Source organism: Podarcis pityusensis, assembly GCF_964106645.2.
Source record: "Podarcis pityusensis genome assembly, chromosome: 5".
NCBI classification, from domain to species: domain Eukaryota; kingdom Metazoa; phylum Chordata; class Lepidosauria; order Squamata; family Lacertidae; genus Podarcis; species Podarcis pityusensis.
Window position 1 is genome coordinate 82,628,442 of NC_138032.1, and position 27,592 is coordinate 82,656,033.

At 42.2% G+C, this 27,592-nt stretch overlaps 1 protein-coding gene and 3 long non-coding RNA genes across 7 annotated transcripts in view; 2 read left to right on the plus strand and 2 right to left on the minus strand.

The window, feature by feature from the left end:
• Window positions 1–4,922, plus strand: part of LOC308478240 (uncharacterized protein) — a 60,466-nt gene extending 55,544 nt beyond the window's left edge. For 2 of the 4 annotated variants that reach the window (XM_081007684.1, XM_081007685.1), the window contains 2 exons: window positions 4,295–4,404; window positions 4,721–4,922. In XM_081007684.1, coding sequence (XP_080863810.1) covers window positions 4,295–4,404; window positions 4,721–4,865 — 255 coding nt within the window. In that variant the 3' untranslated portion in view covers window positions 4,866–4,922. Of the gene's footprint in view, window positions 1–1,097; window positions 1,396–4,294; window positions 4,405–4,720 lie in introns of those variants that run through there. The other 2 variants (XM_081007686.1, XM_081007687.1) reach the window with 1 other exon arrangement.
• LOC308478281 overlaps window positions 1–8,549 on the minus strand; it is a 30,725-nt gene extending 22,176 nt beyond the window's left edge. Inside the window, exons 1-2 of the long non-coding RNA XR_013987016.1 lie at window positions 8,481–8,549; window positions 4,456–4,546 (exon numbers count right to left, since the gene is read on the minus strand). This is a non-coding gene — a long non-coding RNA (uncharacterized lncRNA). The remainder of the gene's footprint in view (window positions 1–4,455; window positions 4,547–8,480) is intronic.
• A 9,565-nt stretch (window positions 8,550–18,114) lies between these two features.
• LOC308477569 lies at window positions 18,115–22,389 on the plus strand. The gene is made up of 3 exons (XR_013986641.1): window positions 18,115–18,317; window positions 19,493–19,646; window positions 20,619–22,389. It is a non-coding gene; the product is annotated as an uncharacterized lncRNA (long non-coding RNA).
• A 4,298-nt stretch (window positions 22,390–26,687) lies between these two features.
• The window catches only part of LOC308478286, a 32,883-nt gene continuing 31,978 nt past the window's right edge, over window positions 26,688–27,592 (minus strand). Inside the window, exon 3 of the long non-coding RNA XR_013987021.1 lies at window positions 26,688–27,383. This is a non-coding gene — a long non-coding RNA (uncharacterized lncRNA). The remainder of the gene's footprint in view (window positions 27,384–27,592) is intronic.

Genomic DNA, 27,592 nt, shown 5'->3' on the forward strand with positions numbered 1-27,592 from the left:
TGTCAGATCACATGTCTGTGGCCACAGCATGAACCACAAAAATCATATATCCACTATTTTGTTTAGAATATTTTTTTTCTTGTTTTCCTCCTCTAAAAACTAGGTGCGTGTTATGGTCTGGTGCGTGTTATAGAGCGAAAAATACGCTATTGCTTCTCGGTCTCCATAAAGCATACTTCTGGTTAAAGTTTATCTCCACACAGACCTTAATCATCCTGCTTGGGTCAGTTCAACCGACGATTCTAATGAGGAGGGGTTCTTGTAAATCACATAGAAGGAAAGTAAAAAAGGTTCCCCCCCCCATTCAGTCCCGTTGTCAACATACCCAGCCTTTGGTGTATCTTCATCGTAAAATATTCCTGTTTCTCCAACCCGTTGTCTTCTTTCGCAGAGGTCACTTAAATTAGCAGACTTCACTCCCCTTCTTCACTTGAAATATGTGCATTTGCTTCATTTGTAATTAATTATTCCAAATTGCTGCAGCTAGTGCACGATCAGAGACAGCGTCCAGGAGAGCCGAGGTCCACACGGGGGCATTCTGCCGAGGGCCCTCACCCCCTTCTTTCGAATTAGGGGGTGATTTATGGGCACAGCAGGCAAGGGCAGTGTTCCCCATTTCCTTGGGGCAACAAGGGAGGCTGCCTACTCCCATAACAGCCTCTTAATTACCCCGTGTGGGTTGGAGAGATGGTATTGTCGGCCATCTTCCAATGCGCCCCCGAGTGGCCCCCCCAGAATACTACAATTTTCAACACTTAGGGAGGAATTAAGCGCTTCCAATAGTCCTGTCTATTTCAGCTTGCCCAATGGATTTCTAGATCACTTAACTGGCAAATTGGTTTACATAAAAATATTATTAAAAATACAGGTGAAATACAAATTTAAAATGTATATAAAATATAGATAAAATAGATAACTGAAATACTGATAAAATCAAAAGTTTAAAACAAATTGGCATATAAAATGTAATGATTATAAATAATATCAGTAGTTTTAAAACTAATACACATAATGAAATTACGTTAAAATTGTGTGTTGAAATTACATGTCTGTTTACGCTTCCTTAAACCAAACAAGTGATTATATCCTTGGGTTAGATCTCACCTCCATGTGCACTTTGCAACAGAGAAGTGGCAACCTTGACCTAACCTGGACCTGCTACTGAACATGGGGATGGTCCTTACATTTCTGCTGGCAACGAAATCTGGTTTCTACCTGCCTACAACCTTTCCTGGTTCAGAGAAAATGCACCTTTTCCATTTTGCCGGAGAGCAATTTTTCTAGAGGATTTTACTTCCGAGCAAGAAAGTTGAAAGCTGTGAAGTCAAGGAGCTCTTTGAATCGAACTGCTCATCACAAACTTGTATGTGGGGCTGGAGGTGGGGGGCTGGGGTGAAATAAAAATGTTGGTGGAATGCTCTGAAATTCAGAAATCTGGGTGTATTTGATTCCAAGGGATCTCAGAGTATGACATCATGGATTCTAAACAATAAGTAAAGCATAAATTGATACAATCCCCTCCCCCTCCCCGACACATATATAAAGCCAGCCATTGGAAAAAAAGCCAAGGAAATTGGGAGGAAAAAACCCAGACGGAATGGCAGACTACATATCCTGGTTTAGGAAATGAGTCTCAGCAGGGATCCGAGACATTTAAATCAGTTGCTAGTTTCTCCCCCCTTTTTATTTCCTTTAAATGATGTGTTCAGTTACTTCCAGACTCCCTCCCCATCTGCATACATAATTGGGTTGCGTTTTTATCCCCTTTAATTCATTGCCATCTTTGCAACTCTACAGCCAAAGTTTATCAGGATGTCTCAGTCCTTGTCTGCTTCCACCAGGGATTGCGTCTCTGACCTTTTTTGTTTATTTATGTCTCCAGAAGCCAAGCGGCAACTGCTTTCCTTGGTTAGGAAGAAGGTGCACTTAATCGCTGGGGAGAACAGGAATGGCGTAATGAGAAGAGAAATAGGCTGTCGGGTAGGAGAAAGAGCCCGGAGAAGACAGAGAGGAGACGGGGGAGAGGTTTGCTAGGCAGCCTGACTGCTGGAACAAATGCATCTTTCTGGTTTTGCCAACTATTCTTTCCTTTCCTGCTCCTTGCTCTGCTCCGGGAGCCAATAGGATGCTGACGCATCATTGTACTCTTCTGGGGCCTTTGCATCTCTCCCAGATCTGAAATGCTCTTTCAGTCCAATGCTACCGTTTGGCATTTTGACACAAGAGAAGTAGAAGCACCCACAATGAGTTAAGGACCACTGCACACCTTTAAAGGGGGCACACAATGAAGCGCTGCTCCACACAGCACATAAACTATGGGATTTGCTCCTTCAGGATGTAGTGATGTTCAGCAATGTGGATGGCTTTAGAAGGGGGTTAGACATAGTCATGGAGAATAAGCCTATCAGTGGCCACTAACCACAGTGGCTGTGTTCTCCCTCCACTCTCTGAGGCATTATGCCTCTCAATACCAGTTGCTGGGAAGGCAACCAGGCAGAGTGCTGTTTCATCCAGGCCCCGCTTGTGGACTCACCATAGGCATCAATTTGGCCACTGTGAGGACACATTACTGGACAATGATGGAGTTTTTTATCAGATCAAGGAGGCCATCATCCTACTGCTTAGGCCCTCTCAGAGGTTCAGGCTTCCTGTGAGGCACTGAGGTGAGAAGTGAGGCAGGAACCTCCTCCTTCCCACCTCATTCTTCAGTAGCTTTAAGTCCTGGAAGAAGTCTAGTGAAACAGCCAGCAATCTTTCCCTCATCAAACATTTCACAATCTCAAAGCAAGGAGATTCCGACAAAACATCAGGAATAATGTACAGTGGTACCTCAGGTTACATACGCTTCAAGTTACATATGCTTCAGGTTACAGACTCCGCTAACCCAGAAATAGTTAAGAACTTTGATTCGGGATGATAACAAAAATCGTGCTCCGGCGGTGCGGTGGCAGCAGGGGGCCCCATTAGCTAAAGTGGTGCTTCAGGTTAAGAACAGTTTCAGGTTAAGAACAGACCTCTGGAACGAATTAAGTACTTAACCCGAGGTACCACCGTACTGACAATAAGCGCTGTTTGACTGTGGAACCAACTCACTCAGAAGGTGGTAGACTCTCCTTCACTGGAGGTTTTTAAGAAGAGGTTGGATGGCCACCTGTCATGTAGGATCAAGTTGAGATTTCTGCATTGCAGGGAATTGCACTAGATGACCCTCAGGCTTGCTTCTAACTCGGCAATTCTATGACCCCTTGGGGAACCAGGCTTTCTTTTTATGGGAAACGCTACCTTTGAAAGAAAACCTAAAACATACACACTCACTAGAGACCCCCATTGCGCCAACATAGAGTCGTACCTTGGATCCCGAACGCCTTGGTACTCAGACGTTTTGGCTCCTGAACGCCGCAAACCCAGAAGTGAGTGTTCCGGTTTGCGAACGTTCTTTGGAACCCAAACGTCTAACGGGGCTTCCACGGCTTCCGATTGGCTGCAGGAGCTTCCTGCAGCCAATCAGAAGCAGCACTTTGGTTTCCAAACATTTTGGAAGCCAAACAGACTTCTGGAACGGATTCTGTTCAACTTCCAAGGTACGACTGTATAAGCAGTGGTATTGGTCTTGCTCTGTTGATTGAGGCTCAGACCCTGTAGCAGTGGGTGAAGGTTGGTGAATTCAGGAGACAGAGCCAGGCAGACAAAGAAGTAGAGCTGCATGGGTTAGGGGGCAGAGCCCATCAATGGACCATGGCTAAGGGGCCTAGGGCTGGCACTGTTGGAAAACCCACTGATGCAGCCTGGTGGATGGGGAGTCACAGGTGAGAGCAAAACGCTCTCAAGGAAACAAAATGGTCCTTTGGCTCCAACTTGTCATCCTGACATTCTGCTCAGTTTGATCATCTCCTCAAGGCTCCAGAGACTTGGGATCTGTCCCATCATAAGTGCTGAACCAGCATGTGTAGTGACACTCACTATCGTGAATGGGACCAAATCTGCAGGAAGTACTAACATTTCAAGATGGATCCCTGCCTCTCTGTGCACACTTAACAAGAGTTTCTTTGTTTTAGCACCTCAAAGGCAGCAATGTGTGCGTGAGAGAGAGAGAGGCAGAAATCTCACATTGGAATTGGACAGACACAGGAAAGCTTCCTTTCCTAAACCCTTATTACTGCGATATTATTATACACGCAGCCAGCACCTACTTTAATCAATTTAACATAATATGACCTATGAGTTAATCTTCCCTAATGAGAAGGCCACCTTCACTCCATTAAGAGACAGATATATCATCAACCTCATCTTCCAGATGAAGAAGGCAATTATGAAGAAAGCCTGGAAACGGGAGATACTAACAGGATGCAAAAGATGTGACGGGCAGTGCATGTCTGAAGGGAGAACCCAGCGTGCCAGAGGAAGGTGAGGGATGCTTAAGGAATTCACTCTTTGCAAATTCTGAAATGGACTGACCTGATTCCACACCTTCTGGGTTTGTATCGCTTAGCTGCGTATGGCTGAGTTGTCCACCAACTTGCAAACTTCTCAGATGTTTAATATTTGGCTAAAATAAATAAATCAAAGTATTTTTAAAAATGTATATTTTGAGAAAAAGCACATTTCAAATTCATATTTGAATGTGAACCTTTATGCAGACTTTTTTTATAAAAAAAAAGACAATGAAAATGGGATAGAATGAACATATGTGACAGAAATTGATTGATTCTTCTCTCCCCAGAGGTGTACTCTGTTTCTCTTCTGGACAATGGGGTAAAATGCTTGAATGGACCAGTTATAGGCCTTCTTTGTTTCTGCAAAACCCTCGGACAATCTTTGGAAGGAGACATCTCAATTTCTGTAAATGGGCATTTAAGTCACTCTGAAACATATCACAAGACTGATTTGGCATCAAATAAAACCATCTGACAATGACTGGCAAATTTATTTTATTGATCTTATTTATACATTTATGTAACACCTTTCTGCCCTGCAAGGGCCTCCCAAGGCCATTCCCAATACATGTATAAGATGAATACAATATTAAAACCATCCCAGCAATAAAAGAATAAAGAGAATTGGTTTGTAAAGACAGATGGGGCTATGGATTGCATCTTCCAATGGTTGTCAGCTACACACACATGCACTCGTATACCTTAATCCACACATAGTTTCTCCGTTAAATCATAATTTCATCTGGATATTTCACTCCTTAGCTACATCTGGCTTTGTTTAATGTCAGTACATTAAGCAAACCACATTTTGTAACAATTAATGGTACCCTGGTGAAAACTATTGAGGGTTTTTTAAAAGAAGAAAAAATACAGCAGGTCCATATTGGGATCATATGAACAATAAGTAGTGTCATTTAAACAGGGCTTTTGGATGACTGGGGGATGTGAAAATTGTGGAGCCTCTAATGTTAAAATAAAAACATTGGAGAGAGACTCAGATATAAACTGTTGAGTGAGAGGAAATGCATATACGGTCGTATTTTTTAAATATATGGGGCAAGGAGGGTTGGATAAAGAATGTGATGATTTCCTCTCTTCTTCTCTCTGTCAAATGATACCACTCAGTATTATGCATATCCTTCGCTGGGAAGCAGCCAGAAAAATGTTGTTCATAAATCCCTTCCCCTATCCCTGGGCAGATTTGCAGTTTCATATCTTAGAGATACTTAATCGCCTGGTACATAGTGAGCCAAATACTTGGGAAGCATTTAAAGCTGTACCAAGCATATGGAGATGGTGTCCTGAAAGTTTGGGCTACAACTCCCATTAATCCCAACCAGCAAACTATGCTGGCCAAAGCGGTTGGGAGCTGGAATTCAACACATCTGGAGGACCCCAGACTGATGAAGGCTGGTCAACATCAAGAAGGCATATATGATGCACTTGTTTACTTAACTGAGCCATTTATAAACTCGCCTGAGAACTTTCCCTTTAAATAACTGGAATATAAAAACTAGAAGATTAGAAGAAAACTCTGCCAAGAGATACGAAGTTTAGGTTTTCATTTACATATAGGACCAGCACATTCTCAAAGGTATCGCTTTCCTTGAGCTGATCAAGGAAATGAGATTTGTCCAAGCTAAACCATTCCCAGCTTATATTAGGGAATGTTCTTCCCATACAAAAAGTTGCCTACATGCAGAAAATTTGGGAGAAGTCTCACAACTCTTCACTTTGAAAGCTACTTTTGTTTATTAAGTCTGTTTGGCCCCTCTTCAGGCAGGTGGCTTTGCGGGCCGGGATTCCAAGGTTCAATGTCGGATAGCATAAGTCTTTGAGGGCAGCAGCAGCCTGAGCAGTAACCACCTAGAGCAGGGTTTCCCAAATTTGAGTCTCCAGCTGTTTGGGGACTACAATTCCCATCATCCCTGACCACTGTTCCTGCTAGCTAGGGATGGTGGGAGTTATAGTCCAAAAAAAGGCTGGAGGCTCAAATTCGGGAAATGCAATACATTGGGGAAAATAGATATGCAAAAATGTGTATATTAGGCAAAATGGCATATAATGATGTGTTTATTGGGAGAAATTTGCACAAAAAAATGTGATGCATTTTCGTAAAGATGTATTTATTTATCTTTTAAATGCAAACTGATGTGGAAATGTCCAGAACTGAACTCAAGATTGGAAAACTGAAAAACTGAGAGAAACCAAAGTTGACAGATTAGCCTGCCCCTACCCCACCAGGAATTATTGGCTAGTAAGTGAAGTCTCAGAGGACCAGAAGTGGATATGAGAGGTCATATCCTATGCTATGATAATGGCCACAACCTAAGTGGGAGCTGCTGTGGAATATGCGTAGGTGGCTTAACACCCGCTTCTGCTGGAAACGCATCAAAAGCCACCGGGCCATTGAATCTGCTTGAAAAGATGGAGGGAGGGATCATTTGCCAGCTTTGTTTAGCAGTCGCTTGATGCAATGAGCAGAGCATAGATCTGAGCTTGAAAGGTTTGTCTTCAAACAAAAAACGTTAGGATAAGGGCAACAAGTGCCACATACCAGTGATGGGATTTATTTGGAGGGCGTTTGAAAATTGCCTGGGGTTCACATTTCAATTGTGAGCCATCCCTTGAAACGTTTGATCCTTTTCTTCTCATCTCTACCTGCGCTTTGTGGGCTTCTAAAAGCCCTTATTTTCCCCACTACACACAATTCTGTCTTTTCTTCTTCCCAGGAACAGCCAACACATGCCTTCAGACTGGCTGATTTTCCATTGTCTGTTAAATAGATTTTTTTTTCCACCCACAAAGCTCTGCTTTCTGGCCAGTGTCCATTGATATGCATATTGCCTCAGTGTAGAATTGCACTTTGCTTCCAGCCAAGCAGATGTATACTCCCTTTCTCTCTCTTAAATTTCAAACTGCAGCCGAATTGCGGATGAAACAGCCATTGCAGATTGATTTCAGAGTCATTAACAAGCACAGAATGTCCATTTTCTTTTTTTTACCTTCAGTGTAATGCTTGCACGAGGCAAGCCTATATTGAGGAGGGAATGGAATTTGCACTTCAAAAGAAATGCTCATATTATTTCTTGTCGCCAGAAAATTCAGACCCACCCAAATATTATGCATGTGGGACATGGCTCTTTGTTTTATTTTTTTTAAAATTTGGGTTTTGTGGGGTTTTTTACATCAGTGTAGGGACCGTGTGCCCCCTCCACATGTTGTCGAACTCCAAATCCCATCAGCTCCAGCCAGTATGACCAATGGCCAAGGATGCTGGGATGTAGTCAAGTAGTCCACAAGTCCCTCCTCCCATGGTTTACATAAATTCCTTTCTCTAAACATTTTAATATGGTGATGGTAGGTATTAATTCAAGTCATTTTGCCACAAATTGGCATAGGTTTTGGGGCTATACAAGAAGCGAAACAAAGGCTAGTACAGTCGTCTTCTATGGCAATCACTCGTAGCCGAGTAAGATTGTCTTCCATAAACATGGTTTTAAAAGTGAAGCAGTAAGTGACTTTGGAGGTCAATTCTGGATCCACACATCCTTCCACAGTGGGTACATAGGTTTCTGGGCAGGAGCTGATCATGGTGAGGGTTTGCCAAGCATGCCTTCCTCTTAGCGTGTTTCTCCCTTTTGTCCTGAATTCGAGCATCTGCAAAACCCATGACACCTATGGTAAAGGCTGTTCTCCAATTGGAGCCCTTGCAGGCCAGTGTTTCCCAGTTGTCTGTGTTTATACTACATATTTTAGATTTGCCTTGAGAGAGTCTTTGGACCTCTTTTGTTGGCAGCCAGTATTACGCTTTCCATTTTTAAGTTCCAAATAGAGTGGTTGCTTTGGCAGATGATAATCAGGCATCCGAACAACATGACCAGTCCAACAAAGTTGATATTGAAGAATCATTGCTTTGACAATGGTGATCTTTGCTTCTTTCAGTACACTGGCATTAGTACAATGCCAGAAACATGGAGCTGCCACCAAAAATGGCGGCCACTTGCCTTATTCTCTCTCTCCTCTGTAAAGTTTAGTACAATTTACCTTGTTTTGTGATACTCCAAATTTCTTTCCATTCCTGTGCCCCCACATCATAGGTTGTCAGGGTGTAGCCAGTGTCCTAACAATGGTAGGCTGTCGTGATGCTATGACATCAGATACATGTCACAGAGATAACAGGAAGAGCAAGGCATGCAGCTGCCATTTTCAGGTGGATAACAGATGGCTCATTCAGAAGGATTGGGATTGCAAGGTTCAAGGTAGGATAGCGTAAGCCTTTGGGTCTCCAGCTGTTTTGGGACTACAATTGCCATCATCCCTGACCACTGTTCTTGCTAGCTAGGGATGATGGGAGTTGTAGTCCAAAAAAAGAGGCTGGAGACCCAAGTTTGGGCAACCCTGGCCTACAGCCTGTGGCCCACAAAATATTGTTGGGACCTCAACTACCATCAACCCAACCTCAGACAGCCTGGCCAATAGCCAAGGATGATGGGAGTTGTAGTCCAGCAGCATCTAGAGTTACACTGGTTTCCTATCCATCCCTGATCTCATGGGAAAAGTCTGCAGTCTTGCCACAATGGGACTCTATTTGTATTTTGGTCGGAAATATACGGATGATGTGGTTTGGGTTAGTGGGCAGTCAGCTCCCTGTTGAAAAGTTAGTTCTAACAGTAGTACTGAAATTACGTTGTGGGCTCTGTTCTTTCCCCTTTCATTTGTTCTGGCTTCTTCTACCCACCCGCCCCTCTGCCACCACAGCAGTAAGGGTGAGCACCGCCTGCCACCAGGCCATTGTTTCATCTCATTCCACCTTCGGGGAAGCCTTGAACTATTTCCTCTTTCTTGGTTCAGAGAGGTTCGCTATAAAACCTAAAACCCGTCACCCAGCAGAAGAAAGATGTGGCTGTCAAGGCACTTTGAAGCCAGGAGGTGAGAATTTAACAGTGCCTACAAACTGTGGAGATTGGCCGTTTAGAAACAGATCAAAAGAGATGGATGACAGACAGATGATTTAACTACTCCATCTACTGGCAAATGGCTAAATGGAGCCTGCACAGATGCAGCGAGGGTGGTTGCTTGCTGCTTGCAGGGCCCATTGACTGAAGACACTCTTAGAACTCCACAGTGTCCTCAGAGCCACCCTCTTCCCTTCTCCTCCCCGCAATGGACTGATTGTTCATGTTTTGACGTGTTCCATTTAGGCAGCACAAGTTAAAGCTGAGCTGTGAATAATGGATGGGCCAAATAACCCAGGGGAACAGCACATTTTCCCAGTTACCTTGTATACAAATCTGAACCCTGTTTGACTCCATCTGCAATGAAGCTACGTAGCTTCTTCAAACTTCATTCTCTTCCTTATTCTCAATTTAGCTTCTCTGGAGATGAGAGCTCCGTTTACAAGAATTACACAGAGGTCCAAAATCAATATGGTTGCACTTTCAAGTCTCCCAGTAGCTTTGTCCCAGTAGCTATGTGCTGGTCAACTTGGCCTCTCACTTGGTGCAGCTGCCACTGTTGCTGTGTTGTGCTTGGGCCTGTTTCTTTTAATAATAATACCTTTATTGTCATTGTACAACCTGTGTACAATGAAATTAAACGAGCCTCCCCCTCCCCAAAAAACCCACTCAATGTCTTATCGAACAACACACCACCTCGCAAGTCAATTTCGCTATGTTATTTTTCGTTCAACAGCCTAACAGCCCACGGATAGAAGCTATTTTTTAGCCTGTTGGTACGGCTGATTCTACTTCTATATCTCCTGCCCGAGAGTATGGAGTTTTGAGTATGGAGTTTTGCTATTACAAAATCTGAGAGCTTTTGCTATTGAAGGACTGGACTGACCAACTGCAGGCCCACTTGACTGACCAACTGATTCCCCCCCCCCCCCCCCATTTCTGTTATATTTCTCAAACTACCAGTGACGACCACAGGTCTTTTTTTCCTGAAACAGAATTAGCCAAACACTTCACCCTTATTGCTGAAATAGTGGGCCTTTACATAGTGGAATAATTTATTTTACAGGAAATGAATGAGCCATATTTAGAGGAGTCCACTTCCTGTTGCTCTGTATGAGTAATTGATCTAGATATGTTTCTCGATTGGGAGGAGGCCAGCTCAGAGTAGTAACCCATTCAACATACCTTGCCAAAAGTAGGCCATACATCTGCATCAGGAGTGGCTGAACGATCCATCTGCACCCATGCAGAGAGACAGAATGAATCTGTCTCCCCAAAGAGCTGGACTGGAAGGAAGAAAATCGAGAGCAGTATATCTTGCAGAGATGCAGTGGCAACCTCCTTTGTGGGTGAGCATTTGGGGCTCACTGTATTTCTTTTCCATGGCACCCTAAATATTCTCTTACGGCACCACAACATACACCGTCACACAGTTTGGGAACGAATGCTTTGCATTCAAAATGCTCAGACTGGGGGCTGTGATCCAGAAACAACATGCATACCTGCCTTGAAGTTTTTTCAAAGAGCAGCAACAAAAATGAAATCCCATCAGGATCAATTCACACTTGTTTATAAGAGATTCAAGGAAAGTCTATAAACCTTTGACTTCTGGCTCCGTGGTCGTTGTTTAGGGAAACTATATGTCAAAAATCCTCTCCAAGTTGAGTTATAAAGCCACGTGCATGGTGAATACCCTTGGTCTCAAGTGGGGCTAGCCTACTTCTGTATTCTCAAGGGCTGTTTTATTCTCTTGACAGAGGTCATGGAGCCAGAATTGCTTTGTTTGTTTTGCTGCATGACTCTGCCTGCCTTGTGACTGCCAGGCTCCATAATAAACTCAACACTGTTTAGCAGTACCAGAGCTCTCAGGCAAGGAACTACATACAGATGTGTGTATTTACATAGAATCGTAGAATTGTAGAGTTACAAGGGACTTCAAGAGTCATCTAGTCCAACCCCCTGCAATGCAGGAATCTCAGCTAAGGCATCCATGAGAGATGGCCACCCAATCTCCAAGGAAGGAGAGTCCACAACCTCCCGAGGGAGACCATTCCTCTGTTGAACAGCTCTTACTGTTAGAAAGCTTTCCCTGATGTTTAGTCGGAATCTCCTTTCTTGTAATGTGGAGCCATTGGTTTGACTCCAACCCTCCAGAGCAGGAGAAAACAAGCTTGCTCCATCTTCCATGTGACATATTTGAAGATGGCTGTCACATGCGACATGCATGCGGCATACAGCACTGTCACATCAAAGTGTGGAATCCTTCTTTGTGGAAAACATGTATTTTCCTTATCAGTGGTTCGCAAACATTTGATCACACCCCAAATTTAATTGTTGTACCTAGAAACATAGGAAGCTGCCTTTACTTAATTCGACCATTGGCCCATCCAGCTAGAACTACCCACTCTGACTGGCAGTGACTGCCTGGAGATGCCGGGAATTGAACTCAGGACATTCTGCATGCAACATTGATGCTCTACCTCTGAGCTTTGGTCCTTCCCAAAGTAAAAACTTGGAGGCACGATCCATTCTTCCAGCTGGCAGTTTGCCATCCATTAAACATTTCCCTAGATCCTGGATTGTAAGGTAATTAAAAAATTTTGGGAAATGATATATAACAAATTGAAGAAAATGTTCCATTTAACATTTGTTAAAAAACCTGAAGCATTTTTATTAGGGACTGTAGGGAAAGATCTGCCAAAAAAACTGAAAAACATATTCATGTATGCGACAACAGCCACGAGAGTTTTAGTAGCACAAGGATGGAAGACTGAAGAAACCCCAATCATGGCAAGAAAAATTGATGGACTATGCAGAACTGGCAAAACTGACATACAAGCTACGGGACAAGGATAACTGAATGCGAACCCTTTACAAAGTATTTGAAGATGCAACAAAGCGAACTGGACTCTTTGGCTGGTTTTGAATAAACATTCACAAACTTTTTATTGATAATTATTACTTAAATAGTTTGAGGATCTATACAACTATGTAACATGTAGAAAACAGGATTTTTAGAGAAATCAAAGACTGGAACTGAGGGAAGTCGGAGGTGGGGGTGGGTGGGTTCTGTGGGGGGGAGGGGAGGGAGGGAAGAAAAAAGGGGGAAATAAGGATGATATGTTTCTAGATAATATGTTTTGTTTTAATTTTTAATAAAAAGGTAATTTAAAAAAAAAAAACCATTTCCCTAGATCCTAAAGTAAATATAATATAAAATTACCAAAGAGTCTTGTGGCACCTTACAGACTTACATGTTTATTAATAATTTTTAATTTTTAAGGTGACACGCCCCCTGCTTTTGCTCCAAAAGACTAACACTGCTACTTCTCTGGAAATAATACAAATTGTAGTTCTATGAGCAATTTTCACCCCAAACTTTCTTCTCCATTTTTGAACAGCAGTATCCAAAGACACCCTTACTTAAACTACACAGTTTTCATAATTCACTACCGAAAGACTGAAAATATATGCCGTCAAATGTCATTGTCAGCTGGACTACCTTAAAAAAAAGAGAGAAAGTGCCTTCTTGAGATTTCTGTCAGCCCCTGGAGTATTTCTGATATTCAGCCTTTGTTTGTTTTCGTCAATACATCATTGTCTAAAATTTGTAATTCTCTAGCTCACAGCTAGAAAAATCCCCAGTTGCCAGGGTACTGTTTGAAAACAAGAGCATCTTAATTCTTTTCTTTTCATATCAGGAAATCTCTGCTATTACAGATTATTTATTCTTGATGGTCTCTCACCTTTTCTGCATTTTATAAATGTTTTGGGTGATATGGAACGTGGGGAATAGTTTAAGCCTAAGAAGGAGGTTCATTTGGCAGGAATCCCACTTTTGAAAAGAAGCCGTTTCCCCCATTTCAGCTTCTGGAAACCTCCCAATTTTACTGTATGCCTGGATCTTTAAAAATAAAAACAGGGAAACTCTCAAGTATCCAGCAGGTCCCAATCCATGGGTGGAAGTTGAGGGAGTGTGTGAAAATTAGCATCCTATAGTGTCACTCTCATTGCCAGTTGGAACATGATTTGAGACTAAGGGTTTCATCCACCAATAATAACATGCATCTATGATATCTTCCAAGTGGGGTTTATACTGTTGAGATGTGGTCCAATTATAAATACATTGCTTTTGAGTATGGAAGTCCCATGATTAATAGCCAAGTGAAAATGTGAATGCATCGAGACACGTTTTCTTAGCATTCTGCTGTACTATTGAGTCTTCCTCTTTTTTAAGAGCTACTATCATTTTTGCTGCGAGGTCTCCAGTGCCTGTGAAGTTGCATTAAAAATAATAATCGTATCAAGCTTTTCTCAGGATGCAAATTAAAACAGAGCCAAAACCGGGGATGAGTTTCGCATCCATCCATCCACCCCATTTCTTGGGAACTACTTGCAAGTTTATGTCCTTGGGGGAATTTCTGGTTTGTTTTGTTTTTAAGTACAGGTATTGAAGTGCTTCAACAAACAATAATGGGGCTGGGTCAGAGAGCATGGGCAACACTGTTTCCTTTGTCCTCCAAGATACCACCATCAAATCTAATTGGCTACATAGGTCTATGATGTCATCACATCTACATAATTCCAGGCCTGCTGAGTTAATGCAGTGAAGGCCTTTTATGAAAAAAATAAGGCAATGGGAATAACCTTGTGAAGTGAAAGGACATGAAAGAAGGATTTATATCTAGATGTTAGGATAGAGAGGATAAAGAAAACAGGAAAACAGGAAGACAGAATGAAAGATAAAGGAGGTGCTGTGGGATTGGTGGAAGTCAATGTCTTGTTGTTTTAGTGTTTATAATATTAACTTGTAAGATATGGATTTGTTTCTTTTGTTTTGTTTTGTTTTGTTTTGTTTTGTTTTGTTTTGTTTTGTTTGTTTGTTTTTTTGGTCTTTTTTAGTTTTTGAATGTTGATTTTTGTGTGTTGTGTATTGTTATCTTTTGATATCTTGTGTGTTTTTGCTGTTGTGTGGAAAATACTAATAAAATTCATTATTAAAAAAAAATAAGGCAATGAAGCAGCAGCATTTTGGAGAACAATGTGAACATTTCATACACACACACACACACACAAAATCATAGAAGGCAGGGGAGTGCATCTTCTTGCATCCTTCAAAAGGCAACTTTCCCCTAAAAATGCTGACTTCTAAAAAAAAATACAGTACAGCACTAATGAAGATGCAGTGATGAGAAAAGTGTTATATATTGAACTTTGGGCATGCGGTTGTTAAAGGCACCAGACCCTACCTATAAAAGAAACTGTTTCCCCCAACTTTGTCTCCAGTTTTCTTTCATCTCTATCCCATCACAAGCACAGTGAATTTTCAAATCAAGGGAATCCCTAGAGCTAAAACTACCACATTTATTCTCGTTTTTTTACCTAAGGCAAAGAAGATGCTCAAGTATCAGCTCCGATTTGCATCACATTTAGACAAAGTCTTTAAAAACATGCACTTAAATACACTCAAGTCAAGTAATCCAAATTTAGAACATCCCAGGGTTCAACTTAGGGACAATTCACACATTACGTTTTTTGTATCCACCTAAGGGCAAACGAGACATTCAGCTGCAAATCTGAGATTGCTGTGCCCATGTTTACCTCATATGCGCAAAGAGAGAGGGGAGACATTTGTGGAGGGTGGAAGGTCCCTCGATTCCCACACACACACACCTTTGGACTATCAGTCCCCACCCAGCCCCCAGATATTTTCCATCTAGTCTGCCTCCCAGTCCCAGTTTTCCTGGTCCTAAGGCCCAGATAGATTGGCTTGGGTGGGGAGAGTTCCATTTTGCACCCAGGCCTGAGGTTCCACATCCTCGGGTTACATACGCTTCAGGTTACAGACGCGTCAGGTTACAGACTCTGCTAACCCAGAAATAGTACCTCGGGTTAAGAACCTTGCTTCAGGATGAGAACAGAAATCATGCTCCGGCAGCGCAGCAGCAGCAGGAGGCCCCATTAGCTAAAGTGGTGCTTCAGGTTAAGAACAGTTTCAGGTTAAGAACGGACCTCCAGAACAAATTAAGTACTTATCCCGAGGTACCACTGTACAGGTCCTTCAGACCACTGGCAAATTGCAAGTAGGGGTTTTAAGAGAATTCTGATGGAAATGGGAACAGAAATGGCGGGTGTTTCAGTCTCCAATGATAGGCAATTGATTACAACCTCCTTCCCTTCTGCAGCACTGTGTTTCCTTTGCATTGAAATGAATGGGGTAAATGGAAAGAAGCAGAAGACCCAGCAAAGGAAGAATGTCTACAAAAACTTATGGAATATGCAGAAATGGCGACACTTACCAGAAGAATATGAAATCAAGATAACAAACTTTTTATAAAAGAATGGAAATGCTTTATTGAATATTTACAGTTAAACTGCAAACAGATAAAAACAATGGCAGGATTATCGTAATAACCTGCAAGTTCATAAGAGTATATGTTTAAAGTAAATAATTAAATGAGTAAATTAAATGAATTTGGATATGCAGAATAGATATCAAAAAATTAATTTAAGGAACCTCAGAAAGAGGGGGAAGGAAGTCAAACAGGGAGAGGGAGATAAATAACGTAGTTTGGGGCAGAGGATAAAGAGCAGCAGATAGGAAAAGGAAGCACGAACAACTGCGCTTCTCTTGCAAAACAACGTCCAAGATATTGCATTATATTAAGGCGCCCATTTCATGCACCTGCCCAGGCTATGTCCAGGGCAAGTGCCCATTGCCCAACCATCGCTACAGTGCTAACTGTTGGCTCTGAAATAATGGCATATATTGCAAGAGGAGTGTCGACAAAAGGCAGCAAGCTCTGAAAAAATAGTGCTGCAGCAGATATTGCATTATAAAACATGTGTCACATTTTCCCGTGCTCACAGTAAGATTTCAAATATTTATAAAGCTTCACCTTTCCCCAGAAGCTTTCTTGCTGCAGACCTGAGTTCATATGTAGGTGAATCATCTCGCTACAGCTAAGCCACAGTGCATGGGCGTTTCATTGTTCTACAAGAAAATGGGTGGTGGAGAAGATAAAATGGTCTTGGAGGAAAGAACCAACCAATAACCACTCCCCATTCCACTTTGAACAGGAGTAAAACCCTAACAAGTGGGCACTTGTGGTAAAGACCCCTTTATCCAGCTGGGAAAACCTGTCGGAACAAAATGTCTTCAACTGTTTCCGGAAAGTGGAGGTGAAACCACAATTCTTTGTCTGAGGGGGATGCTGTCATGGAAGCTTGCAGACAAAAGTGATGAGGGTCAATACAGCTAAATGGATTAAACAACAGTGTATCCCAATGAGTCTGAAAATAAGCGTGAGGAAAGATGAGGGAAATTGTGCCACACACACACACACACACACACACGCAAAAGCTGAGGGACCCCTGAGAAGCATTTAATTGGAAATGTTCAGCAAGTTTAGGGGTTGTTTTGGGTACGGGGTGTTATTTGTTCAGATGCACAAAATATGGTGATTTTGAGCTGAATAGAAAAAAGAAGAAAATATTCAATAGAAACCTAGTCAAGACGACTCATCTTGGACAGCAAAGTATTTCTTTTATTGTAGCTTCCCACCCTTTATTTTTAATAGACTAAATCCCCCCTCTCCTTTTTTCTCCAATGTCACATCAAGGTCTGAGCATGTTCTTTCCCTGCGTGATGAACACAATATTTGCCAGGGAGCCATAATCTAGCATTCTGAAATGGCAAAGAGAAATACACAACCCTTTTCCACTTGGCTGCATGTATTCCTTTCAGCTTTGCTCTGGAAGGGAAAGAGAAAAGAATTCATTTCTTATGTCAATCTTAGTTTTCCATCTCTCTCAGCAAGCGAATGCTCTTGCACACAGCCCCGACAATGAATGCCCCACCAGAGATTTCACCTGAGACGAACGACTCACTCCCCGCCCCAACTGAGCTTTCTCTTCCCTTGGGTCTTCTCCTCCCCCCACCACAGACATGAATCCCAGCTCAAGATGTATTTACTTTTTGTGTGCTGGTTTTATACTGCTATAGAGATCTCAAAGGAGAAAGTCAATACTAGATTAAAGATGTGTTGAATCATACGCTGGGTTTACTCATCAGCACCCTGTTTGCTACACACACACACACACACACACACACAAACACAAACACACAATCATACAGACATGGAGGCAAGCAGCCTTGAAATCTCCCATTCACCTATTGTATAAGCATAGGAATTCTCCTCTCTTCATTGTGGGGGGATTAATCTTCTTCAATAATGTGCTCTCCTTGCTTTCTCTGTCTAGCTATAAATGGGAGATAAACCATTTGGAAGCTGAGGAGAGGTGTCTTTAGGGAATCTGTGACCTCTGTCCTAAGCGAGAGACGGATTTAGGGGAGAAGGACTGGTTTGTTCGCACTGGGTACAGGGCCTCGGGGGTACTGTAGAAGCTGCCACAACTATGATGTTGAAGGCCAGAGGCGGGGGAGGGCACCAAATATTGGCATCACACAGCGTGCCACTGAAATTTGAGACCCCAATGTCTGCCATTGTAACCAGCCTTGTCCGCATCCCCCTTTAAGGCAGCCATTGATGCCTTTGTGACCTCAGCATGCTGTTACCCCTATCCCCATTCTCATCTCAGGCCTATTTAAAGCACGCTTGCGGGGTATATGTCCAGCTCAGAACTCAGAAGCAAGCCAGGTTAGAGTTGTGTATGTTTGTGTGTCTGTGCTTGAAGAGAAGGTTTGTATACTGTATACCAGATGGGTGTGTTGCATCACAATCCCCTGTGGGATTCCTGTTGCTAAGGGCTAGGCTATTAGGTCGTGGGTGGTGGTGGTTGAGGCCCAGAAGAGAGAGAGGCCAAGCATTATGCCATTCACTTATGAAAGACCATCTCCTTCGCTAGCGTCTTGCCAAATGCAAGGCGGTTCTTTTAATGAGATTCAGAAGCAATACAAACACAAGTGAGTGAGAAGATTAAAGATTTTATTCTAAACAGCAAGCATTATATAAATTACCAAGCAAGCACCTCGATCTGCCACTGGGAAGTCCTCAAGAAGTGGCAAAGTGACCCCGAGGTAGTCTCAGGTTGCACGAGCTTCTGAGAGCTATGCCCCCAAACCATTTGATTTATAGAGAGCTAGATTGTTAGCCTACGTGCCTTGCCCAACTAGCTAGTGCAGATTATTAATTAGCTAGCCCCTCTTCCAGTACTGCACGTTCCTCCAAACAATGTCTAACATCAAAGAAGGTCAGAAGGTGCCCTGCATTATCACTTCTTCCTTCCACCAGATTATACATTAAAGGCTGCTCTCAGCCATCAAAGAGTAGAACAAGAGATAGAGGGGAAATAAACAGAAGCAGGAAGAGATGACCATGTCAGGTCACTTATCTCCTCAAAATACAATTGTCCTCCAGATAGATTGCCCCTACAACTAGACCCTCTCAGACATTTAGATCCTCATTGGGGTCCCTCTTGCCAGTTCCATCACCCTCAAGAGTGGAAGCCCCTAAGCTGTGGAATTTCCTTCCCGAAGAAGAAGAAGAAGAAGAAGAAGAAGAAGAAGAGTTTGGATTTGATATCCCACTTTATCACTACCTTAAGGAGTCTCAAAGTGGCTAACATTCTCCTTTGCCTTCCTCCCCCACAACAAACACTCTGTGAGGTGAGCGGGGCTGAGAGACTTCAAAGAAGTGTGACTAGCCCAAGGTCACCCAGCAGCTGCATGTGAAGAAGTGGAGACACGAACCCGGTTCACCAGATTATGAGTCTACCGCTCTTAACCACTACACCACACTGGCTCTCCCACAGAGATGTGTGTGGCATCTTCTCTCTCTCTCTCTCTCTCTCTCTCTCACACACACACACACCCTATTCTCCTGATTATGAATCATTTTATTTTATTTTTATTTTCAGATTGTAAGCTGCCCTGGATCTTATGGTGCAAGTTAATAAGAAATCCAAAGAATATATATATTTCAGTGGTCTTACATGGGAGAAAATAACGAGTGCTGTTGGGTACACCTCTGGGATGGGAGCTAAGCTACTTCTGGCCTCTTAACAGCATCCTGGGTAGCCTCTTGAAGATGAAGGCTATCTGCATGGTCTCATCATTGTGTTTATGTTTTCCCCTGGTAGTGCTACAGCAAGAGGCAATTTTTCAAACTGGCAGAGAGAGGGAAGGAGAGAGAGAGAGAGAGAGAGAGAGAGGTCAATGCAGATGCTTGTCCATTTTAACACTACATTGTGTGGGGCTGCAAAAATACCTGGACCACATCATGCCTTTACTCCGGTAAGCGATTAGAGATGCACCTGCTACAACCCTCCATAAACATTTCCCCTTGATTTTCTTTGCTCTCTTCTGCCTCTCTGAAACTGGTATCAATTTTTTTTGTTATGCCGCTTCCAAAATCCATTATATTGAACCATCTGTGAATAACAAGTACAGGATGACCCACTTCTGCTGTATAGCCGTTCTGCTAATTATCTACAAAAATATGGATGGGTCGCCTGCTGTTGAAATTGTTATCAGGCACCAGAAGGTAATTCTCAGTAGTAAGGAGGAAATGGTTGGGAGACATTAAAGAGCCAGCTACTTAAAAACATCTCTGGGTACTTCGTCTTTCAGCAGAGTCTAAAAGGATGCTTGTAACTATGCAAAAGGAGAAGCAGACCTGTGGGCTTGTTGCACCAATGGCTTCATTTTGGAGCCTCTATTTTACACTGCCAAAGACAAACACCCAAAGCAAACCTTCCCACACAAACTGTTGTAATTGAACAATGTTGGTTATGATTCATGTGCAAGTTACATCTAGCTGCTAGGTGAGAAACAATGTGATTCCCCCCCCCCCTTTCTGTCCCTTATATTTCATAGAATCATAGAATTGTAGAGTTGGAATGGTCATCTAGTCCAACCCCCTGCAATGCAGGAATCTTTTGCCCAATGTAGGACTCAAACCCAGGACCCTGAAATTCAGAGTCTCATGCTCTACCAACTGAGCTAGAACCTATTCCAAAATGTAGCAGTGCCATTCATATAACACTGACATAATATGTAGTAGAAAGGTTATTGAGCTACACCTGAAACAATTTCACTTCAGAGATTTCCTTTGAAAATTTGGATACCAAATGTTTTTGTTCAGATTCCTGCATTGCAGGAATCTACGATTTGAAATAGTCTAAAAGACTGTGCGTCAACATCTGGTATCCTTATCATGGACTCTGAACATGTTTGTATATGTATTTTTTTCCTTTATCTTTACAGTGGCACCTCAGTTTTCAAAGGTAATCTGTTCTGGAAGACTGTTCAAGTTCTGAAACGTTCAAAAACCGAAAACTCAATACGGAAGCCTCAAAACGAAAAACTCAATATGGAAAACTCAATGTGGAAGCTGTGTGGCATGTTCGACTTCCGATATGTTTTTGAAGCATATACCTCTGGGTTTATGCCGTTCAAAAACCGAAATTTTCATCAATGGAGACGTTCGAATTTTGTTTTCTTTATGCATCCTATAATTTTATCTCTTTGTCATTATTATATAATATTATTCTTTAAAATACCCCATGATATTTGAGAACCTGATATCTGATAGTATTTTACAGTTGGCAAGAAATGGTACTCGTATCTGACAGCATTTGATAGATGATATTTGCTTGGTACCCAACTATATATAGGAACTGGTATTTAATGACATTTAGTGGTTGACAGCATTTGATGATTGGCAGGAAGAAGTATTTAATATTTGAAAAACGAACATGGAATGGTATTAGTATCAGGCAGGAGTTGATAACACACAATGGTATTTAGTATTTGACAGCTTCTGGGACCTCAAGCTGGATGCTGCAAAAACAGATATCAAAGCACTCAAAGTTTTGTTAAAATTTCATATTCTAAATGTGAATCTGAACAATGAATTCAAAATTTCACATTCAGTTGCACATGCTAGAAAGTTTTGGATATCTGTGAATATTGATTTCTGCTCTGTTGGACCAGAAACAACAGGCTTCAAATCGCTTTGTAACTCAGTGGATGACCTTGAGCCAACCACCATGTCTCAGTCTAACCTGACTCCCAGGGTCACTGTGAGGATGAACTGGAAATAAGGCATGGAGGTTCTGTTAGCTCTTTATAGGAAGGGTAGACCACAATTGTGATAAAGAGATTCTGTGTGCATACTACTGACATACAAGGCATGACCCTAAGGCTGTGTACATATGACCTTTGTATTCTAGAATTCTTCCAGTGGAAGACTGTGTACTTGTTTTTTCTATCTTGTCCACACACAATCTAGATCCCAGCATATTTTTTGCCCCTGAAAAGCAGTTCTTGAGAAACCAGCTCCGTTCTAAAAATAAAAGCTCGTTGCAGATTGATTCTACATTACCCCACAGTGTGTCTATTTGAAAACAGATGCAAGCAGTCCCGGAAATGAGCAATGTATCCACGTGTGCCCAATGATGTTGTGGGCGGGTGTATATTAAGGTTGCAATCATCGCTTCCTTTTTCATTCACCCAAGGCATGTGCAGGGAGGAAAAGGCATGGATAACACAACCAAGGGGAGGGTTTCAAATGCATATCAAGTCACCGCACCCACCTTTGCCAATGAGCAGGATCTAGAATCAATCTAGATTGAAAGCCGCATGTTGAGGACAAGCACAAATGGGAAAAGCTACCTTTTTGTGCTGCAAGCGGCCAAGTGCGTATGCAGCCTAAATTAATCTAACCGGCTTCCACTAAAGAGAGAGCGTATCCGTGAGCAAGCGAGAGAGATAAATGGAATTTAACTAAGGCAAAAAAATGGAAGAGAATGTGGAGGGGTGCTATTTAGATGAATTACCTGAAGGAATGTCAAAGGAAGTTCAAATAAATTAACTTATAGAAGAGCAGCAAAATTTCTCTATCACTCGTGTGTGTGTGTGTGTGTGTGTGTGTGTGCACACGTGTCAAATCGGCAGACATTACTTAGAGCAAACTCTGATGCACATTTTGAGCGTCAGAATGGTCCTGCTACGCAAAGAGAGTTCTCAAATAGCAACTGAGAGTGTCCAACTGAGAGTTGTCCCTTCAATCCTTCGCTGAGTATGCAGACGTCTGAGGAGGTGACATTTGTGTTGGGGGTCCTGCTGCTAAACCTGGTGACAGCAATGCTGCCTCCCTTCATTTTGGCGCAGGTGAAGAAAGCAAAAAAGGCACCTGTTAATGTCTGGGAGTGCAAGTCACTGTTTCCACCAACACACAAAAACAGGTTGAAGGAATCGCAGAACTGTAGAGCTGGAAGGGAAAATGGGGTCATCTAGTCCAGCCACTTGCAATGCAAGAATCTTTCGCTCAGGGCTGCAGTATTGAATAAAATATTGTGTGTGAGGGGGTGCTCAAGTAATCAATCACATGATGCAGTGCACGCTCACCATTTGAATGGCAATGCCCATCCACCAGGGTAGCAGCCCCCTCAAAAAAACTATACGGGGGCCGGAGAGGCCCTAACCCCTAGCTGTTGACTCCTATGCTTTTGCTCAAGCCCACAACCCTGAGATTAAACAAGCTGAAGCATTTTTTTCCCCCTGAGGGGGTTAGTCCAGCTTTTTTAGCTGTGCACCGGTCCACCGTCCCTCAGTGGGCTGGACTATATTTTCGTCCCTCGGTGGGCCGGACTATATTTTGAAGGAAAAAAATGAACGAATTCCTATGCCCCACAAATAAACCCAGAGATTCATTTTAAATAAAAGCACACATTCTACTCACGTAAAAACACCAGGCAGGCCCCACAAATAACCCAGAGGTGCATTTTAAATAAAAGGGCACATTCTGCTCATGTAAAAACATGCTGATTTCCAGACCATCTGTGGGCCAGGTTGAGAAGGCGAATGGGCCACATCTGGCTCCTGGGCCTTAGGTTGCCAACCCCTGGGTTAGTCCTACCTTTTGAGCTCAAAATGCCTGTTCCTGAACATTCAGCTCAACTCTGTTTTGAAAATTCACCCTATGCAGCACAAATCTGAAATGGCACAATAACACCACAGGATTAGACCTTGCAAAAGCTCCTATTTCCATAACGGACAAAAGTCCACAAGTCTCTCTCCAAGGCTCCTGCTCCTGCTGCAGTCGCAGCATCTCCATTAAGCCTTTTAACTGCAACAGAATCATCACGGAAGCCTCTTCTTTAATGGCTTAATCTCACTAAAATAGGAGTCTCATTCCCACACCTTCTCTTCCCCCCACCTAAATGTTTTAAATGGCAAGGGTTAAAAACAGGCAATAAAGAATGGAATGCCCCTCCCGGCCATCTATTGCAATCACGGGGCCAGAAGGGCAAGCTTTGGAAGTCCTCGGAAATACAGCAACACATTTAAAAATCTATAACCGGCGATTTAACAAACCGCTAAATAAAGGAGGCATCTGATTATATAAAATTGCCAGGTAGATACCAGGAATGCTATTACAGCTTCCAATCATTTGCAGCCTACGTTTCACTCCAATAGCCTCTATTTCCCCCCCCCCTCCAAATTACTCTTTCAGCACTCTTAAGGACAGAAGAACTAAGCCTTGAGTGGATGAGGCAGGAAGAGGGAGAAAGTGTTCCTTATTTGTAATTATCTTCATTATTTTACAACCCATAATATGAAGTGTTTTAGTACCCCAACAATCTCAAAAGGCATTCTGGTGGACCCCAGTCCAGAGCTCATGGCATTCAGGGGATTCCTCGTTCCCCTTTGAGAAAAGAATTTTCAGCATACACAGAGAAAATTTTATTTCATTTCACTTTTAATTTGTATACTGCCTTTCTATATTACTATGCACAAGGCGGCTTACAAGCTGAAAGAGCAACAGAATAGACAGCAGAGATCACATGCATAATAACAATCTGATCCAATACGAAAAAGTCACAAAAGCTTTAAAATAAACACTTATATCAAATAAAGCAATATTCAATAACCCATTAGAATATAATAGTAAACAGTAAAATTAAATATTAAATAATTAAACAGCTTACACTTATCAGTTACAAGAAATTATTAATAAAATATAATGAATAAAAATAACAGCTAGTCACAATGCGTAAAATGCCACAAAACATACAAAAACATACAAAATGAGGCAAACCTCCCTGCTCATAAAAGAAGGCCCTATATGCAACATGGTTTCTTTAGATTGTGGCCATAGGGCTAGTATAATTGGCAGTCCTTCCAGTAAAAGCTCTTCTTATTTGCTTCTAAGGCTGAGTGAAAGCTCACCCTCCATCTTGTGTCCTCATTCAACACGAGAGCTGTTCAAAGATCTGTCTGGTTGGTGGCTGCCATTTTAGATTGCTCAGAACATTCCATATTGAAGGGCATTTGGAGGGTAACAAAAATGGCAGTCCTTCTCAGTGAAGAATGCCACTTTTACCCAAAATGCCCCTTATAATGCGGCACTCAGGGAAAAGCAACATGGTGGCTACCAGCTTTAAAGAGCCCCAGTAAGTAAACAGAGCTGACTCCCAGGCAAGAGTATTGCAGATATTAATATTGTGCAGCCTGAAGCAACTGGATGCATAAAAACTGACTCCTTTTGTAACAAAATATTGTCCAGACCAATAAGTATTGTTCAAAACTTTACTTGCATAACTTACTTCAAAACAGAGCAAAAACAATCAAAGATTCCTACAAAAAATTCCATGCCATATCTTGTGCATGTCCAGCACAGGCTCAGCATCTTACAAGAAATCAGTTTACTTCTTCCAGAAATCAAAACTATTATCTCTCTGTCATTCCAGCCTGCATCCTGGAGAGCCATTATCACATCCTTTGTTGTCTTTGTGGCATCCAGAGAAAGACTACAGAGGCAACTCCCTTCAAGATGGAGTTTTACAATTGAATGCCCTCAGTGATTTTAGGTTAAACACTCACATGTAAAGAGCAGAGAACAACAGCTAATGAGCGACCCATCTAATATTAAGCACTTTAATACCATGGATTTCAATGGGATAGGGTTTTGTTTTGTTTTTTGCTTTGGATTATGCCACTTATATATTATCTGAACACTTTTATAGACAATGCTCCATGTGCTTTTTGAGCTATGCAGAATTCTTAATTCTGATGAATGGTTCTATGTAAATAAAGTGATATGTTGAAACATATCCTGCAATTTCTCAAAAGTGTTTGTTCCTTAGAAAGAAGCTTTCATTTGTCTTCCTCATTCTTTGGATGTTTTAAAATTTCAGTGGGTGTAGGACTCAGTTTGCCATATAATTGTGAGGTGGCTGAGGGGTGTTTTTCCCCCATTAAGCATCTGTGGAACATTCTGCAACCTTCCCAGCTGCCTAATCTGAAAAAGACCCATTGCAGGAATTACCTCATTATGTCTTTCCCTAGGTTTTAATTGAAGCTGGGGAAGCCAAGCAGTCTCTCTACTGAGCATCTGAGATCAATATGCTCACTAACTTTGTTTTATGTATGTTTTGTGTATGAATTTCTTTAAAGGTAAAAGTTTTGAAATCCAAAACTTTGCTCAGGAAAAAGGGGTACCAGCCAGGTCAGAAACGGTCCATGTTCTACCCTCTTACATCAAGTTTCCTGCCCCAAACCCAGTACTGGCCCCTCAAAATCATATCTGGGGTACGGTGAAACAATTTACATCTACAAATGGTGCCGAATTTACCAGGTTTTGCATCTTCTCTGCTGAATAGGGAAAGAACTCCCCTTTCACCTAAGAACACAAATCCAAAATTCCTGGAAATGCAGAAATAAAGTGGGGAAAACAAACATTTTGCACGCTACTTTACCAGCTGGTCAAAGCAACTGCAACAGCAACAGCCTGGCCGTTCCTTGGCACCTAAACAGTGGCTATTTCTTTTTGAAACCATGACATTCTGCTCCAAATGATTGCTTTGCTCAATGCTGAAATCAATTAAGCACAATAAAAATATATGTCACCCATGCCAGTAATTTATGTAAGAATAATAAGTGATTAAAATCACTGGGCATTACCTTTCACACACACAGTAGTCGTTGCCAACAGGCAAAAATGATACAATTGAATGCTTTTGTAGGGAAGAGACTGGCTACAAAAAGCTTGCTTCCCCCTCATAATGATGTTTCCACACACGGTGCTAGGTGTAAATGAACTCATTGGCATAGAATTATACAGCAAATCAATTCATCTCATTAGTTGGGGAGATCAGCGAGATGCTTTCAGCTCAGAATAGTTTGGAGATAAACTGCAGCATTTAAAGGACAGAAGCTACAGGCCTCTGTTTCCAAATAAAATTGTGGATAGTTAGCTGCATGGCAGTTACTAATCAGGACACAAATGCAAATCCACGAGGACTCAAGCATTTTAGTTGTTTTCAGCTGCCCTGATGTTTAGACATATACTACACAAAATCTGGTAGCACACATTCAGTATCTATTCTAGGCTGCATCAACAGAGGTCTAGTGTCCAGATCAAGGGAAGTAATGGTACTGCTCTGTTCTGTCTTGGTCAGACCACACCTGGAATAATATGTCCAGTTCTGGGCACCACAATTTAAGTAGGATATTGACAAGCCAGAATGTGTGCAGAGGAGGGTGATCAAGGATGATCAAGGATCTGGAAACCAAGGCTCATGAGGAACAGTCGAGAGAGTTGGGTATGTTTAGCCTGGTAAAGAGGAGACTGAGAGGAGATATGATAACTATATTCAAACATTTAAAGGGCTACCCCTCATTAAGGGTCCTACCCTCCGGAGCACGAAAAAGCAAGCTTGCTCCATCTTCCTTGTGACACCCTTTTAGGTATTTGAAGATGGCTCACATATCTCCTGATCAAAGATTTGATGTTGCCTATGGTGTGTTTACTGAGTGTATGAGCAAAACTGGGCTCATTGCCATGAAATGTCCAGCTGTAGGGACCCATTACTCTGAGACCACAGACACGCTCAAACGACAATGAGGCTCCGACACTATTCTTGTGAGAAAAGTCTTCCAGAACTGACTTGAGGACCATCCCAACTGAAGAACACAGTCTTGCCACTCTCCTCTGGTTCATGGTACTCTTGTCTCCTCAGCCCTCTGCAGAAAAAGATTCCAAAATAAGGTGGGGCTCACTCTGCTGCATTAAGGCTTCAGCTACAGCCAGACACTTGCAGAGACAACACCTCGTTCAGTTACCATAGTAGGACCTTGGGAGTTCTCAAAGAACTGCTTCCTTATATGACTGCACATATATATACAGGAATTCCTCTACATTGTTCCTGTTTCAGTTCTTCAAGAAAAAGGAA